The sequence below is a fragment of the Cydia strobilella genome, chromosome 13, assembly GCF_947568885.1.
Source record: "Cydia strobilella chromosome 13, ilCydStro3.1, whole genome shotgun sequence".
Lineage (NCBI taxonomy): Eukaryota > Metazoa > Arthropoda > Insecta > Lepidoptera > Tortricidae > Cydia > Cydia strobilella.
The window spans coordinates 5,768,197-5,788,637 of NC_086053.1; the positions used below are offsets into that span (position 1 = coordinate 5,768,197).

At 38.6% G+C, this 20,441-nt stretch overlaps 2 protein-coding genes across 2 annotated transcripts; both read right to left on the reverse strand.

Annotated features, from left to right (window-relative positions):
* Nucleotides 1-617: 617 nt before the first annotated feature.
* Nucleotides 618-13,984, reverse strand: LOC134746555 (pre-mRNA-processing factor 6). The gene is made up of 17 exons (XM_063680968.1): nucleotides 13,800-13,984; nucleotides 13,659-13,718; nucleotides 13,446-13,569; nucleotides 12,683-12,813; nucleotides 11,230-11,489; nucleotides 10,508-10,768; nucleotides 9,662-9,855; nucleotides 8,607-8,877; nucleotides 7,862-7,998; nucleotides 7,169-7,246; nucleotides 6,404-6,620; nucleotides 5,646-5,809; nucleotides 5,003-5,179; nucleotides 4,318-4,451; nucleotides 3,647-3,797; nucleotides 2,848-2,958; nucleotides 618-1,115 (listed from the first exon to the last, which is right to left on the reverse strand). Exons 1-17 carry the CDS (start codon nucleotides 13,892-13,894, stop codon nucleotides 891-893), a joined length of 2,790 nt encoding a protein of 929 aa, XP_063537038.1. The 5' UTR covers nucleotides 13,895-13,984; the 3' UTR covers nucleotides 618-890.
* A 1,052-nt stretch (nucleotides 13,985-15,036) lies between these two features.
* LOC134746364 (uncharacterized) lies at nucleotides 15,037-19,493 on the reverse strand. Its single transcript, XM_063680734.1, has 7 exons — nucleotides 19,331-19,493; nucleotides 18,479-18,684; nucleotides 18,303-18,392; nucleotides 17,151-17,625; nucleotides 16,568-16,695; nucleotides 15,279-15,413; nucleotides 15,037-15,109 (listed from the first exon to the last, which is right to left on the reverse strand). The coding sequence occupies exons 1-7, from the start codon at nucleotides 19,491-19,493 to the stop codon at nucleotides 15,050-15,052; spliced, it is 1,257 nt and encodes a 418-aa protein (XP_063536804.1). The 3' UTR covers nucleotides 15,037-15,049.
* Between the last annotated feature and the right edge of the window lie 948 nt (nucleotides 19,494-20,441).

Genomic DNA, 20,441 nt, shown 5'->3' on the forward strand with positions numbered 1-20,441 from the left:
TCTTCACGCTTAATCCGATTAACCGATTTAAATTAAATTTGGTGGGCTAGTTTCAGTGCCAGGGAACGATATAAATAGTTTTTATCACGGAAATAATCATTCCACGCAGACGCAATCTCTGGCAAAAACAAGTATATATTATTTAACAAAACGTTAGCGTCTTCATTAGATCAAAATTAATTTACCTTCATAACATAATAAAGAGGTTAAATGAAAACACAAACAGTTGAAACTAACATTATATTACGATTAAGACATTAAGTTTAATTAGTCTAAATTGACTTCTAATGGCAACCCGTGCCGTCAGAATGCATTCAAGAACATTAACACTTATTTACAATTCTCTTCACACGACTTCACAAATATCTGAAAAGACCTGACACAATAAAGTTAGAACGAGTTTAAAACTTTGTACTATTGTTATGTTTACAAAAGCATGAATTTTCAAATTAATTAAAGTTATCTGTTTTCAACTGTAATACATTTATTTAAATCAACGTCAGATGGAGAAACGTCGTTGAATGAGGATATTGTGGATTATACTTCTGTATAATTATATTTCTTATACTATAACAACTTTCTACGACGATAACAATTTTCAGTGACCTTTTCAGTCACGGAAATTGTGCATTAACAGCTTATCTCGATTTTTTTGCCGATCTACAGTTGAGTACAAAACCATGTAGGTATTGCAATGATATTTCACGAGAATATACATATCTTTATATAGGGACTTCAGTTTTGAATGACTTTTGTATGGATACACCAGTGCGCGTCATAGTGCGGTTCTGCTGTCTACCAACTACCGACCAGTGTTGTTGCTCTCGCTGTTATAATTTATCGATACTAAACATTCACGAACACTTACCAAATAGACAATCAAACACACTTCACGTAGGAACGGGCAAGCTCTTAGCCACTAACAATAAAATCTGTTCAGTGCTAAAACACCAGTTCTGAATGTCTTTCGCGTGCTTGCACCAGTACTCGCCGTGGCGCGGTTCGGCGGTCTTACAGCGAGCTTTCACTTCCTCTTGCTGTTGTTCGTTGCCGTGGAGTAATTCGAACTTGTAGAAGAATGCCCAAGCGTCGCCGAAGTCGGCGTCGATCTTTACCTGTGGACGAGGGAAATCAGTTTTACGAAAATAAGTACCCGGGGACAAACTAGAAACTGAAGGTGAAATTTAAATCGGTAAAACTCATATAAAAGAGGAGGATTCTACACAATATGAGACTTGTGATATCACGCGATACTCTCTGAAGAATAGACGCTTTACAGATAGATTTTCGTACATTGACTAAAAATCTATCTGGAAAGCGTCTCTGTTTTACCCAACTCCATAGTAACTAATCGCCGAGCAGCATGTTGTAGTAATGGGCACTACGTTCGTTTGCCATATTTGGTAGACTCTTGGTGAGTATCACATTCTTGTTCGTGTTTATGTTATCGGGAATCGGTTCTATAAATAAATGCTGCGCTACAAATACTTAAATTATTTGCGGAACAGAATTTAATGGGATTAAAACTGCTGACTGCTTACCTACCTAATGTTACAGAGATTGGTAATTGTACCTAGTAATCGAGGTCATAAGGAAAAGAATGAAATCAAAATTACGAAAATACATTTAAAAAAGGGCAAATATACTAGATACATATACCTGCCTTTGCATGTTCAATGATTTAAAATAAAAAAGAGGAACAAGTGAGATGAATGTGACCAAAGAGTAAAGTGAGTATTGAAGGAAACCAAATCATTGACGTCACAGCGCACGTGTTTTCTAACATCATAGTAACAAATCGTTTAGTCGTTTAATTTAAAAAAGAGTAGTCAATTTAAATTAGTTAGGAAAATAACCTACTATCAAATTTATTCATGTTATTTTTTATACGCGTAATGTACTTGTTGATGTTGATGTCGTACCTACGGATACCTACGGTTTATAACGGATGTGCTTTTGCAGTCAAAGGATTCGTATAAAGTGGTATTTTTATATGTACTGAGTGCATGGATATTTGTGTGTCGGATACATTTACGTTCCGAGACGTGCGTAAACTTTATTTTTGTGCATTGTATTCACGAAAAAAACATCTACGTCACTTTGAAATTATTGCCGATAGCAAAAGTATAAACTTCTGCAGGCTCAAAAGTCATACATTTATTTTGTCAGTATCAATATCAATACGGTATTCGACATTTGCTGTATCTACAGTACTTTACAAATACACCTACTAACGCGTATGGTTTAACCCCACAGCTTTAGTCACGCCGGCTGTACACACTTGCCGAGAGCACAGAATAAGTAATAGTACACAGAACGGCCACGCACCGCCCCGCACCGATTCGAATTACCTCGCCCCGCGACACCAGATTGACGACCTTTTGCCGACCGCTCAGTACTGTTTTTAAGCAACTTACTCACACAATGACGCATGCCGCGTGTACAGACGTGCCGTTCACACATAGAAACGCAAGTGACTTTTGATGCCCTGTGCTGAGAATCTCGGCACCGCTCTGACCCAATCGGAGAACGGCCAGCGAGACGAGACGCGAGAGGAGAAGAGAGCAGTATGTACACACTCGTTCTCGGCCCGTCTCGGGGTCTCTCGACGAGTGTGTACAGCACGCATCAGCAGCAAAGTTAAATCTGCCACCCACTGACGCGATATCGCGACACGGGATTTCGTTTAACAATCTTGGTGCTGGGAGTCAAGAGGCGTTAATGACAGTTACATGACGTTTGGGCGACAAAGCACAAGGCTCCATCGATCAATGGCGCCGACCGTTTCCCATTACATAGTCAAAAATTGATTTTTGTGTACAAAATAATTTTAACAAAGCGAGTTACCGTGCGGTTGAACCACTCTCTGCACTTGTTCAGCTTCCTCTCAGTCCAGAAGAGTTGCGAAACAGCCAGCAATACGTAGGCGTCGTGCTCGCATTTTTTAAGGGCGTCCACCTGTGGACAAATGAATTTCAACCTTATAGCTTACACAGTAAAATCAGTATTTGAAATCTTGTAATCAAATAGTTATGTACAACTGAATTTCAACCTAAAAGCTTAGTCAACAAATTCACTGGTTGACCGGATTATTTTTATGTTTTCCCCGTCATTGTTTTTTTACGGATACGTACGGATGGCTACGAACCGGGTAGTCTCAGGTTGCCTTTCCACTGAGGCGAAGACGAGCGGAGATGAGAGGAATCAACCAGAGCATCTTAACCAGATCATCGGTCTACCTTGTTGCGTCCTCCGATTCGCAGTTGCTATTAACCTTTTGGACGCCAATGACCGATATATCACAGACCACAGAGCAACATAGACCTACGTGAGTTCGCATAAAGTTCAATTTCAGTTTTGACACTTCGGTGGCGTGGCGTTAGAGTGACAGCTTTTGTGTTTGACACGGCGTCGAGAAGATTAAAGAACCTCTTTGTCCTAGCGGCCAACGGTTCAATGAGCGAAGTGAGCTTAATTCTCTGGGGAATGTCATTTAAAATTGGATCTCGCAAAGAAACTCTGATTGCATTTAGTAACCTTTATAGACTCTTTACGAGCGACCACGTCTGTATGCCAATATGGCTTTAGATACAAAAATATCACAATACAATATTAATCAATAGTGTATATTGTCACTGTAACTTACGCTCTTGGTCTTCCTCTGCGGGCGTGACTCCATGAAGATGGCGTCGGCCCACAGGCGGCCCGCGGTCGGACATTCCTGCAGAGCTTTGGCCATTACGGCGTTAGATATCTCCGCGCTGCCGTTCCGCCTTTCTAGACGCACACTTTCTAACCTGAAAAGTAAATAAAAGCCTAATTTCGGTGCGCTTGTAAATGCCGACACGTGCTCGATTTTAGAAAACTGAAAAGAAACCCTGAAAACAAATGCATAAGGTTTTCTGTTCTTAATATTTGACAGGTCACATAGCGGCGGAGGGCGTGGTGGAATGTTATCGATCCCAGTGCGCCCTCAAGAACGGCAAAGAGGGTGAAACGCCGGAGTTGGTTTAGTGGGCAGAGCCATATTCTCCCCCAAAAAGGAGCGGCGAGTCCTACACACCGTGCGTAAGTGCATTCCCACTCCGTCAAAAAAAAAGGCACATACTGGAATTTACAAGCGAAACAACAACGCTAAATTTCTGCGGTCTATTGTATACATAAAAGGATACTGCGTAAAGACCAAATACTTATCTTTCTCTTTTTTGACCACGGTTAGCAGCAAAGTCTACGAAAAAAGTAGGTAGTGTCAACTCACTACCGACTTGGCTAGGAGGCAGTTAAACAATTAATAATTCTTTGGTACTAGTAACTTACCATAGATCAGCATTCTTTGGATTCCTAAGTCTAGCCTTCTCGAGAACCGATCTGGCTTTCGTGATGTGTTTTAATTTCTCCTCCAGCCGCGACAGTAATATCCACATGGGAACGCTGGTAGCACATTTCTTCAACTGTAACAATTACTTATTTTAGGATTACGCTCATATTTTCTTAAAATGCAATTTGTGAACATCCAAATATTTTGAATTACATCTACAAATGACTCAAAAATTAGTTCTGAAGCTTAGTCGAAAATCGTTGTTGAAAAATATTGGTATTCGAAAATTTTATTTTGAAGACCAGCGCTGGTGTCATAGAGTTTGAGTTGGGTCCATTTCGTGATGCGCATTTAATGTTCGGTTTCTCTGCTTTTGTTGTCTGTACATGTTCGTACATGTTTTGTGATTATCATTGCCTTTTATCTTTTATAAGAAATAAAAACAATGCATAGGTATAATACTCTAACATTCTTAGCTCTAAGTTACAATTTGAGTAGCAAGCTTTGTATGTATTTCCTGCTCCAAACAAGCAAATTTGAACGTTACCCCCTGCGTATAAGTGTTATGCGCGTCTCCATCCTTGCCCATCTGCTTCTCGATCTGCCTTTCATCATGTGTAGCTTCGCGTAGTCACCGAACACTGATGACTTCCTGTAGAAGTTTCAAGCAAAATTGAACCTTACCCCCTGTGTATAAGTGTTATGCGCGTCCTCATCCTTGCCCATCTGCTCCTCTATCTGCCCTTTCATCATGTGTAGCTTCGCGTAGTCGGCAAACACTTTGATGGCTTCCTCTAGGAGTTTCAAGGAGACTTCTAGATTGTTGAGCGCCCATTCCAGTTTGGCGGACTTTATCATTACCTGTTGAATAAATAGGATGTTTGTATTAGTACGATGAAAGGCAACGGCGGCGGAGTGGTTTATAAACGGGCGAGTAAAGCGAGGTCTTTAGTAACTTTAATGATGGGAATTCCTAGTCCAGCCAAGGTTTGTTTAAATAAATATAGTAGTAGGTAAATAATAATAAATAAAAAGTATACAAAAATTTGCCTGCGAAAAGCTAGTCAGCGAAACGCGCGAAACGTCACGTGACGTCACGCGCTCGACAGATTATTTCACGTAAGTGTCATTATTAGTAGTAAACGTCAGCGCCAAAAATTATGAGCGTTTCAACCGCTCAAAATTTTTTAACATTTTAAATATTTTTTAATAAAATAATGTGAAGGTTTACAAAAGTATTCTTATTTTTTTCGGTGTTCAAACGATATAAATTATGATTAGAAAAATTAAAAAAAAAAACATGCATGGAGCTAATTTTATATCATACCCTAGGTGTCGGTGCCGATGCTCGAGCTTTAGCCAGCAGCCGTCTCGCTCTGTCGTATTCTTTGTTCTCGCTCTCGAGTTTCACAGCAGCGAGCCAAATTTCCTCCGAGTTCGGATTGGCCTGGAAAGCTAGGGACAGGATACCGCGAGCCGCTGGGACATCACCTATGAAGGGAAACAAGTAAATCATGAATAAATATATTCGAACGGTGTTTACGGTCTTAGGTTGGTATTCAATTTCTTGGTCCAATGTGCATTGCGTCTTGCGTCTCACTCTCACCAAGCAAAATGTGAGACGCAAATACACATTGGACAGAAAAATTGGAAAGGTGGAATAACACCCTTACAAGGGCAATAGTCTCATAGCTGGTTGGCAATTAAAATAGAATGACCCAAAAACCAAATGGTGGTTTTACTGCAGATCAGTTATTTATTATTATAACCGTAAAACAATATTGAATAATCTAATATCGGGTACCATGTTGTTTCTCTAACTACGCGGCGCGTAACCAGATAGATTTCTTTGAACGGAACACGGAATGCGCAGAGCTGTAGAAAAATAAAGTTCTTACCAGCCAGCCATTTAGATATGACCCCCATAAGCCAAAGCACCTCAGATTTAGGACAATGCGCCACAGCCTTTTGCAGCAACGCTTCCAAACTTGCGGGCGTTCCATGTTGTATCTCTAAGTACGCGGCGCGTAACAAGATGTACTTCTTTAAAGGAAATACAGAGGAAATAGAAAATAATGTTCTTACCAGCCAGCCATTTAGATTTGGCCCCCATAAGCCACAGCACCTCAGATTTAGGACAATGTGCAACAGCCCTTTGCAACAAAGTTTCTAGACTGGCGCGGGAGCCATGTTGTTTCTCTAAGTACGCGGCGCGTAACCAGATAGACTTCTTTGAAGGGAACACTGAGAGCGCGTAGCCGTAGACTGCGCGGGCGCATTCGTATGCGCCTTCGTTTGCGCACTGGAAACAAGATGCATAATTAAAATTCATAGTAAGTAATAGCCATGAAATTTCAGCCCGGTAGTTAATAAAGGCTGTAATGACGATTATGTTAGAATATAGCTTAGATTGAATCATAAATTGGTCATCATCTTCCTCGCGTTATCCCGGCATTTAGCCACGGCTCATGGGAGCCTGGGGTCCGCTTGACAACTAATCCCAAGAATAGACGTAGGCACTAGCTTTACGAAATCGACTGCCATCTGACCTTCCAACCCAGAGGGAAAATTAGGCCTTAATAGGATTAGTCCGGTTTCCTCACGATGTTTTCCTTCACCGAAAAGCGACTGGTAAATTCCAAATGATATTTCGTACATAAGTTCCGAAAAACTCATTGGTACGAGCCGGGGTTTGAACTCGCGACCTCCGGATTGAAAGTCGCACGCTCTTACCGCTAGGCCACCAGCGCTTTCATAAATCGCTCGAATCATAAATTGGTATCAATTAATTTGTAAACATTGCTATTAATTTACTACATTTACAAATTAATTTAATAAAATGAAACTTACTGCTTCCGCATCCTCCATCCAAGTGTGTTTTTGATCTTCTTGTTCAATACCTTGTCCAATAACAGATCTGATGATCGCCTGTAAATAACATCAATTATTAACCTTAAGAATTAAAGCATCAGTTTCAATCTGGTTTTATTGTAGCAAAGAACATTTTAAATAGAGGCGTATGAGAGGCGTATTAACAAAGTAAATTTTGTAGTCAACGTCAGTTTACTGTCATTCTTTGACGTATGATTAAAACTTTTAGAACGCCATTTGACTTTGATCCTTATTCTTTTACTGATAGGTATGTGTAAAATTTGTTAAATATCAAAAAGTATCGCCATCTACTCGAGTATAGGCCAAAGGTGTCATCTTTTCGAGCGATGGCGCCATAACTTTGGTTTATTCAAAAAAGTCAATAGTCCTGGCAGGTATGAACCGCACACAATATCTCCGCCTCCATAGCTTCCATAAACCAGTGCTCACAGTTGATCTCAACTCCGTTGGCGCTTAGCGATGTGATCCCTCGGTCTATGATCTTTTCTACCATTGCGTATAGTAATCTAAAATGATTCATATAGCAAACAGCATAAGGTCGACAGTCACCTGGCAAGTGTGAACGGCGCCGGATTTTTCTGCCTAAATAGTCTCCTTGAACCAGTGTTCGCAGTAATTTAATTTAAAAAACAGCATAAGGTCGATAGTCACCTGGCAAGTATGAACCGCGCCGGATTTTTCTGCCTCCATTGCTTCTTTGAACCAGTGCTCGCGATTGATTTCCACTCCGTTAGAGCTTAGCGATGTGATCGCTCGGTCTACGATCTTTTCTACCATGTGTGTGTTGCCTGCAAAAAAGCAATATGGTTTTTGAGACACGGACGTGTTTAACACTTTTAGATAACTATTATAAAAAATACTAAACTTACCTTTACCTTTTAGGTACCTTTTAGTAGGTGCTATACACGAGGTATACAACTTTTCTGTCATGTCAAGCCTAGCTAAAGTTAACTGTTGTTCCATGTTGTAGACTCCGAAAATCCAAAATCTCGTTATCTGCTTTTCTAGCAATATAGAGGATAATATTTTTTTTTTAATCTTAGCAGTAGTCCCCCAAATCTGCCTATCCGTAGGAATATTATCTCTAGCCTTATTCAAGACTTTCCTCGCGTTTTCATACGCCTCGAGCCTTGCTAAAGTCAGCCACAGCTCTACACTGGTCGAGCAACATTCCAGGGCGCAAGATAAGATAAGATTTTAATTATTCTAACAAATTAAACTTACCATGAGCTTCTTCAAGCTTAGCAGCATTCACCCAAATCTGCCTATCCGTTGGAATATTTTCTATAGCCTTATTCAAGACTTTCCGAGCCTTGCTAAAGTCAGCCATAAATACTGGTAGGGCAGCATTAACACTGCGCGAGAGAGGAGAAAGTTTTAAACAAACTAAACTTACCATGGGCCTCTTCAAGCTTCGCAGCAGTCACCCAAATCTGCCTATCCGTCGGAATATTCTCTCTAGCCTTATTCAAGACTTTCCTCGCGTTTTCATACGTCTCGAGCCTTGCTAAGGCCAGCCACAGCTCTACACTGGTAGGACAACATTCCACGGCGCGAGAGAGGAGGATGCGGGCGTCTTCCGGGTTTTCAAGTTCGACTGCGGCCTTCCAAAGACGGACTGAGTTGGGTATATGCTCGAGAGCCTTGCGGTAGACTCGTCGTTTAGCCTGTAAAGAAAGAAGTATGATGTATAAGTGTTGAAGGGACGCGTCATTTAAAAAGCCAAAGGAATTTGAACCTTTTATTTAGAAATTACATTCCTTATTTTATTACAGCGCCGCTCTTCGTCGCGCACTTTAGCTGTTAACCTTTTCGCCGCCACATCTTTATTGCACAAAAGAAAACCTTACAGTACAAAAGGCGGACTTAATGCCATAAGGCATTCTCTACCAGTCAACCTTAAGGCTAAGCAGAGAAATTGTGGGCGGTGCTACAAATACAACAGCAAAAATAAAATAAAAATAACATATAATCACATATAATATACATATATACTATATAAAATATATATAGACACCAATCATCAATGAAGTAATAAAGTGTCATCAACGCCATGACAAAAATTGCACGTAAACAACCCGTATAACATATCAAGTCCTGGCGTGTGGGACACGAAAGGTACTGACTTTATATCAAGTCAACGGCGGCGAAAAGGTTAAATGATGAATGTATCTTTTGTATATAAGTTTCAAACTACTAGTTTTGTAAGACGCTCTTCTAGTTCTCCAACCGGTTGGTGATTTAGATCTTTATTTTTATTCCCTTAATGTTAAAATAAATGTAAGTTGGTGTAATTCCTCTATCTGTATTTATATATTTGTTTTAGCTATTCTACTCTTTCGACCTTCTGGAGAAGTTTTCGTGCAGCACGATCTGTCATGGCCGCAGCGCGATGTCTATACTTCTGTGGTTCTATGTGTTCGAGACAAATTATTCAAGTGAATATCTTACTTTAGGCTCCTGCTCCAAATCTGCAGCCTTCACCCAGATCCTCACACTGTGCGGTAGATTCCTAGCAGCATGTGCTATGACAGCGCGAGCAGTGTCTATGGGCTGTAATCTGGCCGCTTCCAGCCAAAGCTCTTCACTGCTTGGGTTCACTTCGCAACCCTTCATGATGAGGTTACGGGCTGACTGTACTTTGCCTGTATAAAGAGCCATTATTCATGAGAAGTTTTAAATTCGAAAGTTCGTAATAACCGCCATCTGCATTCAGTAGCGTGGGAACAGTAGCAAAACACCCCTCGTACCATGAAAGAATCTTGACGATTTCTGTCCACTTTTTTATATACAAGCTACATGCATGCCAAGTTTCATACCGTAGTTTCATGGTAGAAAGGTGGGACACAATATTTTCATTTTTTTTTAAAGAAAATTTTAACAGTAAAATGCATATTTTACCAAACTCCATGACAGTTTGTTAACGAACAGTAGCACTCGACAAACTTTTCTTTATTAGGTGTACTAATACTATTTTGTATTTTCTGAAAAAACCGGCCAAGTGCGAGTCGGGCTCGCGCACGAAGGGTTCCGTACCATTACGCAATAAAACGGCAAAAAAGTCACGTTTGTTGTATGGGAGCCCCACTTAAATATTTATTTTACAGGAAAGAAATACATCTGTGAAAATTTCAACTGTCTAGCTATCATGGTTCGTAAGATACGGCCTGGTGACAGACGGACAGACAGACAGACAGACAGTGAAGTCTTAGTAATAGGGTCCCGTTTTTACCCTTTGGGTATGGAACGCTAAAAAGTATTAAAATAAACACACATGTCGTAAAAAAGGTAACTCACCAGTAACTTCTTCTAATCGAGCACTAGCAATCCAAGCGGGCGGGTGGTTCGGATTCGTCTCACGCACAGACTTTAGGAGCAACCTAGCTTTCTTTATGTCATTAATGTCCCCTCCATATGTGGGTATCATGGACTGGAGATCCGTAAGATAACCTTTGGGATCGACTACAGTTTGACCGGTGACCGAGTCAGAAACCTGGGACAGTTTCACTGTCATAAGGGTGTTTCTCGCTTGACCGATCTTACGTAAGTCCAGGTCACCTGAAAAGAAAAATAAATTAAGAAAAGAGCAGGAAAAAGGAGGAATGAAAATACGTTTTGGGTTTAGAAAACATCATATACCAGGCGTAACATAGTGCAAAATAGCCGCAGATTGGACGGCGGAACTAGATGGCGCAGTACAACCCCGTACATTAATCGGTCCCTTAACCATTCAGTTTAACAATACAACAGAATGTATGGTGGGCACAACGCCATCTGCTTAAGGTGTAAAATTTTCGGGAATATACTTTAAAACTATTTTGCATACTCCACGTTTTTATAGTATTCCTTTATCACATACACACAGATACAGTTGCCATTAGATATATCGGATCGGGAAAGATACTCAAAAATATAACGCACTCTAACACCTTGACAATAGAGGCATGTTCAGATATTTGTGAGCGCCTTGGCCCTCTGATATATTTGATAGCGACCGTACACACTTATAAACAACTTACCAGACGGAGTCAACATCCCCGGAGTCATAACACCAGGCATCATAGAAGCCAAGCCTGAATTAGGGTCAATGGATGAAGAGGACTCTCCTCCCAAGTTTCTGGACAGTACACTGTCCGGCAATGGGGTAAACTTCTCAGCGCGAGGGTTACGTTGTTTTCTGTTACGCGCATCACCCACTTCAGGAATTGCAGACCATTCGTCCTCCGATACCGTTTTCAATTCTCGCTTTAGGTCAGAAAATTGCTGTTGTATTTTCGGTCTGGAAATAAATTATTGGGTAAAGTACAGCCATAAATCAATCAACTAGTACTAAAATCAGTCACTTAATGACCTCTCCAAATCGCATGTGATTTGCAATGCATTGCGGCATTTGATCAATTGTTTGATTGAATTCGTAACTCCTATTTATAAGCCAGCCTTTTTAATAACAAAACTTCCGTGAGACACAGACATATTAAATATATTAATAACAGGTCATTCACGTATTTTAAGTCGAAAAACGCTCGACACGTTTCACTCCGTACCGAGGAGTATCATCAAGAGCTTGCGTTGATGGTGACGGACCGGCGCAGTCTGCAACTGCGGGCCGCAGCCCTCCGCGCGCGATGACTCGGCGCGGGCGCCGGTGGCGGCAGGGGGGGGGGGGCTCCTGATGATCCTCGGTACGGAGTGAAACATGTCGAGCGTTTTTCGACTTAAAATACTTGAGTGACCCATTATTTAATATATTTAATAAGCCAGCCTTTATCTAAAATCGCATTACATTTGTTGCAAGGTATGTAGAAGCCTTAATTTGTACCTATACTCTCTGGCCGATATTTGTAGGTGTAGTCAACAGATGTTAGAGCAAGTAATGCCCTGCTATAAAACCATTGAATGTCATCAAAATATAAACTGGAGTTCAATAGAAATAGCAAAAAATGTAAACCAGCATTTCTCAAACTATGGGTCGTAACCCATCGGTGGGTCGCAAACGAATTTTGAGTGGGCCCTGAAACATAAGACAACATTCCGACCGAAAGGGCTATCTGAGCGTTATCAATTTATGCCCCCTTTTTAAAACGGCTAAGAGGTGGGTCCCGAATTTGGCAGTTTTTGTTAGATGGGTCGGAGTAGTCCACCAATGTGTAACCACTGATGTAAAAAATCCAATTTACATTCATTACTTCGAAATCTTGCAACATTTTAGGAAAACATACAGTTAAAGAGAGTTATTTATTTATATCAATTTCTAGTTAATAAATATGATAATTATTACTCTAAGAACAAATTAAATTATTTTCTATGAATTATTTTATTTCAGTTTATGATAATTATTAATGTTTCTCTTTAAAACAACCTTTTTAAAAATGTTAGGTAAGTTAGGTTATATGTCCAATGCTAACATAATCTGTCATGTTAGTTTACATTGTTTGCCAATTTCTATTGTACTCCATTTTACAGCCTTCTTACCTTTCTTGACGATATCTTTCCAAGTCTTCTTTGAGTCGTTTTTCTCTGTACTCTTTTCGCTTCTCATCCATTCTCTTGTCAATGGACTCATAAATGGCATCAGCCTCTGCATCATCTTTGTCATATGGATCCTAAATGTGGCAGATATTTTATTAATTTACCTATCCTTTTCTATTGCCACAGAATAAATAATAGTACTACCGTACAGAAAGGAAATTTCCTACAAAACCGAAGCTTGACAGCGGTTCAGGCTCGAATCATGCTATCCCTTTCTAATATAAGGCACTATCTCGGTTATTTAGGGTTGTCAAAATTAAAGTCATTATCTTATCTGTGGTTGTGCACGCAAAGGGCCGTCAAGTTGTGCCAACCCTAATAATTGCTCGAAACATTGCCAAGTCGAACGGAGCCGAGTTTGCCCAAAGCCAGGAGTTTCACACCCCTGCTATTGCTTAAGAAGTGAAGGCAATATTCTATCAAAATAATTTCACATAGATATTTTATTTCATTTATTTTCAAGCTTGACCCATATACAGTCAGTATAAAGCCGATTTCCCCAATCTTTAAAGGTGTTGTAAATAACTCAAAGTATCCCAGCAATATTCATGACACCAAAATCAAGAATGCCTATGCCATAAACAATTAGTTTAGTGATACGCATACATTAACAATATTAACATAGACTAGTTTCTAGAACACTTTGTCCAATGTGGATAACATATGTGATAGCAGCTAGTTATAAAATTTCTTTATCATTAAGTACCTTTGAGAACAGTGATCCACTGTAACCCGAGAACTCATCATAGTTAGAATCATTCAAGTCTTCATCATCATCTTCTTCCTCGTTTTTCTTGCGTTTCGCAGCAGGTGGCGCATGTCGGTCGTCGCTAAACAGTTAATAAAAGGTAATAGTATTAGTAGGTATCAATTTTGGAAGGGAAACAATTTTACAATAGTATTGTTTATTTACACTTACGATACGTCGTTGGCATCTCGAGCGGGACCGATATCAGATCGAGTAGTGAAACCAGTCGCTCTGAAATGTTTAAGATTAGTTGCAATTACATATAAGCATTGATATTAACAAAAATCTTATAAAATTGTATAAAATGCGTACCCTCTGCCAACACCAGCAACATAACCTAAAGGTGCTGGGATTCCGAGAAAATGCTTCTTGTTTTTATTAACAAACGCTTGCGGTGGCACAGACATTGTTAAAAAAAGTACTTATTTATGGCTTAAATTTAGTTTTCCGTAGCTTTAATTGAAGAAAATAAATACAATTTCTTGTTGTCGCATCTGTCATTTGACTTGACGTATGAATGAAATGTTGCCACGTAATGAAAAAATTAAAAAAATATTTTTAGATACTAAAAATACCGGCCAAGTGTGAGTCGTACTCGCGCAAAAAGGGTTCCGAGCCATTATGCAAAAAACGGCAAAAAAAATCACGTTTGTTGTATGGGAAAAATATTAAATATAAATATTTATTTTATTCTGTTTTTAGGGTTCCGAAGCCAAAGGGTAAAAGGGACCCTATTATGTGCCTATTACTAAGACTCCACTGTCCATCTGTTTGTCTGTCTGTCAATAGCACTAAAAAGTAAGGAACACTCGGTGGGCAAGTCCGACTCGCTCTTCATCATCTGTAAAAATTTCAACTGTCTAGCGTCTAGCTATCATGGTTCATGAGATACAGCCTGGTGACAGACAGACAGACGGACAGTGGAGTCGAATTTAAACTATCGTGACTTCGTGAGACATACTAACTTAGAGAACTCAGCGGTTTCACTCACGTATTTTTTATACGTAACATGTCGCGCGAGTGATTAACACGTTTTTACGTGTTCTACTGATTTTTATCTTACTTTACATATTTAATGTAAAATAATAGAAATTTTGAATTTATTCATTTATTTTTGTACCATTATCACGGTTGTCACAATCCATAAGTACAAATTTCATAATAATTTAATTAATATAGTTTGTCAAAGGACTGTATCATTTCAAACAACATAGACAGAGAGAATCATACTATCTTTGCTATACACTAGTACTAGCACCCAAAAGAAAAGGTTGAGTATAGTTTTTTTTGTTCCTATTTACTGCCAATTTGGTTTGATCAACTATAATTATAGAGCCAAGTCTATACAGGGTGGAAAAACTTAAGGTCTTGTCAATAACATTATTAAAAAAAAACTTCACGTAAACACATGTTTTATCTGGATCCTTTTTATTAAAGACACTGTAAAACAAATTGCGTAAAAACATCTATTGTTTTGCCAAAGATTGATGATTATTGTACAGGTTAGCACAATAAGCTATGGTAAAAGTGCATTTCATCAGAATCATGTATTTATAGATGAATCAACTCCAAATCTTGTGAGAACATATGCAGCGATCTACTACCAACTCTTTGAAGTCCATCTAAAAAAAATATGAAAACATGGTATGTAACTTAATGTTAATTCGTGCCAAATCTCATTTTCACTTTCATCGCACAGTTGTCGATACAGGTAACACTGAGATGCATTAGTGACATTAAATAGTTCATAACTTCATATGACTAGATAATAACGATTAAAAAAGCAGTTACCCCATAATGGTCGTTCATGGAAGTATCGTCCACAAAAAGACGTAGGGGATTATGCAGACGCATCTCACGTCGCGCAGCCGCTGCTTGCCCCAACAAATTCGGCGTTAGTAGACAGCAGGCGCTGACGTCTAGCAACTGAAATAAGATCTACAAATGTAGCAATTTGAATAGACGCTGGAATTTGATGGAATTAGGACTATGACTATTCTTTGCATAATATGAGCGCATTAAGGTAGAATTGTTGGCGCGCATTAGTTTTTTTGGTACTACTTCTACAGTTTTTATCGGAAATAAAAAATTTAAGCTGTGACGTATAGGTATAGTTGAATAACTGGTTTCTTTTATATTATACGCAACATTGTTATAACGTTTTTAGTTGAGCTACAAAATATATATACATGAACTTTTTTCATAAAAAGTGTTTTTTCTTTGTTTGTAACTCTTAAAATATACATTGTTTTTATAAATAATGTATTAACGAATCATAATATATTTAATAACCTTTCGTCTGATGTAGCACACGTGTATATATGACTCATGGTATAGTTATAATTTAGATTTTGCAAATTTCGGCAGCGGTCACATGTATGACGCCATTATTTGTCACTCAGGCACTAGAGATTGTCTCCCAGCAGTTTTATGATCCTTTTTATATTGCTAATAACATACTAGAAGCTTATGCAGATTATCCTGAAAATGACCAATTTCGATTTTTTTAACTTTAATGCATTTGCTCTAGCAAATACCTGCATTTTGATGCATAATTTTGACATTTTTGGTCTGATATTGATTATTTTGATATCGTTGTATGGCTAGAGACATCAGCTTTAATTTTGTAGTACATTGCTTTAACGTCAGACTTTTGGTTTGGTTGAAAAACCCAAATAATCGATTTTTTTCTTTCATCATTTTGATTTATTTTTAAATTTCTCTTAAACTGTTGTATATTTTGGTACATAGTGTACCAGTGAATCAGTGAAATATATAATATTTTATTAGCTTTCGTTTAATACCCTACACGTGTATGTGCAATGCATAGTTTGGGTGCAAAATGCAATATTCGCAACGAGGCGGGAGTCATTTTGATGACGTCATTCCGCTGAAGTAGATGGCCGGCGCCGCTGTCTCCCGGCAGTTTTGGAGATCCAATACCATGCCCAACAACATACTAAAAGTTGGTGGCGGTTTCCGGATCTGACGAACTATCTCTTCGACCGTTTCCCATAAGGCATAGTACTAGGAAGGTTTCAGGGTATTATATAATTTATATAGCAAAAATGCATCATTACCGTGAGATTAGGACAGGTGCGAATACAGTGTATTAAGTCTTCATCGGTCAGGTTGTTACAGTTTGTGAAACCTAGTGTAGTCAGGCGCGCTCCAGCATTAAGACAGATCGTCGTCAAGCAGCGAGCATCTAAACGCACATAGTTATATCAATATTAACATATTTTTTTCCATTAAATTGAAAATGGACAAATTCACCGCTTTGGGTATAGCACAAACTCGCGACCTTTCGGAACACCAGTCCGATCGCTCTTAATCAACTGAGCTATCGAAGCTTACCAGAAGTGTGCAAATCTTTCCATTCCTTCCTTTTTGTTAACAGGCCTTAAGGAGGCACCGGAGTCCCAAGTTACATAAGCTGAATTCTTCAGTAGTGTCTCTCTAAACTAATCTTTTATCAAGCAGGTACGTCTGCGAGTGATATATTCAGCGCTTCGGGCAAGACACAAACTTGCGACCTTTCGCATCAACATACAATAAGTAAAATATCATGTGAACGATTACAAACTTATGTTACATAATCATACTTTACACGCTTTACTTCAGTCCTTTACAAGCAATGGCAGTTATCAAACACTGACTAACCTAAGTCACTAAAGGAATAAACCTTTACATCCAATGATCGGAGCTCCTTGCAGCACCGTGTCACTGTTTCCAAGTCCTCGTTTGTTATATTCTGCGAATGCAGACGCAAATTCTTTAAGCTGCTAAGTTTGCAGATAGAACTATAATATTTTTTGTCATTCTCTAAGAAATCAAACTCAAACTCAATTATACTCAAAACTTCTAATTTAAGCAAATTCTCTAAGAGCAAAGGTATGTGTTTGTATAATTGGATAGGAAGATCGTTAAGCTCGAGCCTTGTCAGCTCATTGAAACTATGACAGGCTATTTCCAAGTGATGGTACTGTAAAGATCGACAAGAGTCTAATGTAAGGGACTTTAGTTTCCTCGGCTCTATATTAGTCAAACATTGACCAGTCACTTGTTCATTATGGACGACTCTCAATTCTTCTAAGGCTTTGCTGCCAATAAATTTACTGATACATTGGTCCGAGATCTGCAAAGAAACAGAATGTATGTAGAATTGTAGAGTAAAACCAAGCTAAGTTGGCAGCGATTTAGATAGACTGTGCAAGTGTTATTTGAACGGCATAATTTCATAGAAGTTTGACGTTTAAAATAACACTTGCATAGTCGGGGCGGGGCTATCAAAATAGCTGCCAACAGTTAACTTGGTCTAACTCTATCCTCTGTGTTAAATTTTAAGGGTCATTTGCACCATCCCACTAACCCGGGGTTAACCGGTTAAACCGTTAACCCAGTATCAAATTGTACTGGTAACAATGGTAACTCCAGGTTTAACCGGTTAACCCCCGGCCTGGTTAGTGAATGGTGCAAGTGGCCCTAAGAGTGGTGGCTCTGCGAGCTGTAGATTTAGCAAACCCCCATAGCTCCGCCATTTTGAGAAAAAAAAATGCAAAAACTGAATCGACAAAAAAAACCTTCGCTTTCGCTTGGTCAATTATATGAATTTTTCCGATTATTTGTATTTGCTACACCCTATTCAGGGTCCATGTATCATGGAAGCAAGAAATAAATGAATACTGAATACTAAAAACCCACAGCTGCTTGCTGTAGTTACTTTCTTACATATAATTTAATCTTGTGTCTGATACTGCATGGTATATACATTATCCATTATAATTATATCCATATACGATAGTGGTAACTTACAGAATAACATTTTTGGAAGGAAAGCTTTCGCAGGTGATCTAAGTTTTTAATTTGATTTCTTAGTAACAATTTTTCTTCTGGATCGTAAATCTGTAATAAAAGTAGCCTAATATAATAACATACGCTTTGAGGAGTCAATTGCATATCCTACTTATCTATGTAAGACTAGCACGTACTATAAGAACTTCTATATGTGGACAGTTTTTATTGATTGTTTGTAACATCTCCTGTGAAACGCAGTAAATGGCCACCACTGATGCGCCTAGTTTGTAGGTCCATTTCTCAAATGAATGTTCAGGAATTTCCCATTGCCTTATGCTACGGAAATTGAAAAGCTCCTTACTGAACCGGAACCCTAAGCTTTCTATACCGATACGTACTTCTGTAAAAAAATAACATATTTTTACTATTATTTAAAAAAAGGTACAAAAGACGTAAACTAGCATTTTAGTGGGATCAAAATAGGTACGATTGGGGTACAAGAAATGTGACCAGCCTACTGCTACTTGAGTTGGGCTAACAGAGGTCTTACCGCGAACACCAAAGTTCGCAAATTGCGCGGTAGGCCCTCAGATTGGGCAATTTTACAAACTTGTTCCTGCAGATCTTCTTTCTATATCAGTTTACTGATAGTACAGGAGCTCTATCTAAGAATCTGAATTGATTACGTAAAAATAGATTTTTTATTTTATTTCCACACATACAATTATCATTACAAGCTAAACCCGATGCGATAATGTAGCTACAAAGTTAATATATAAATAGACAAAAAAACAAGTACCTATATCTAACAAATCAATTTAAAGCCTGACCAGTAATATAATATATGATCATTGTCAAGAGGGCGCTGTTATTCTCTTGTATAGGGTGAAAGTTCAGTTTAGTATGAAAACATTAGTTCCAGTGAAATTCCGCAACATGGCGCGTGATCATATATTACTGGTCAGGCTTTATTACGAGTGGGATGCGCTTACAATGTTATTTATTATGAAAACGTAACCAGTTATAGAAACCAAAAACTAATATACCTCGTAAGTATGCCAGCATCGCTTTTTGCCAGCGGCGGCTAGCTCGCTCCGTGCATATGATGTCTCTGATAGGCACATATTTAAGCACAACGCGCCAACAGTCCTTGTTTAAATAGTCTAGTACTGTTGGCGTGTATGCCTCTGGTGGCTCCGGCCCTGCCATCTGTGCTAATAATATTTGATTAATAATAACTTCAAAATTGAATCGAATTTGATGTTATTATTAATAATTAAGCAATAATAAATAACATTTACACTGGTAAGAAATGTTGGTCTACGAAAAAAGTTATTTCTTTATACTGGTCGTAATTAGCATTCGATATTCGGCATTCCGGCCACTACCAAATAGGTATTCGGTATTCAGTCCAATACTGCGTATTATTCGGCCAAAATATAGAATACCTACCGATTACAGTTAGGTACGTTTAAAGAAAAAATGCACAATTAAAACTAGGTACCCCAAACCTTTATAATAAATATTATGAGCAATTTTTATTGAAAGTATAAATTAGCATATATACTAAAACTTGAATTTCAAAAACTGGGACTTTAAACTAAACATCCTGTATACTTACTGATTTGGCTGTTACTTGTTTAAGATGACATGTTTGAAAACTTTTTTCACTATAACGACATCGACATAAGTATAAGTACTAATGTTAGTAGATAGAATAATTTATACATATTCAGCCGAATAAATTAATTCGATCACAAATAAATGAAAACACAAAAATGGAAAGACTTACTAAGAAGCAGGAACTGGCTTTGTTTTGGTTTTGTCACTCTCACAGATTAATAATATGTAGCTAGCGTCACTCTGTGTCTGTCATGCCCAAAGAAGTCATGCCCTCATGCCATATTTTTTTGTGTTATTTCGTTGTATATACTATGTCTATCGTTATTTCCTTACGGTAGGATCTATGGAAGGTAGAGGCAAAGAGTATATAACCACTACGTGGGTAGAGGTAAGGAAATAAATCTTCATGTATCCAAAAGTGACCGTAAAAAACAGTAAATAGGCGGCGCCACCATACACTGAAGTACCTAGACCATACACCTAGTATTTTATATAGATGTGCACCCGTGCGACCGTGAGGGACAGAACGTACGC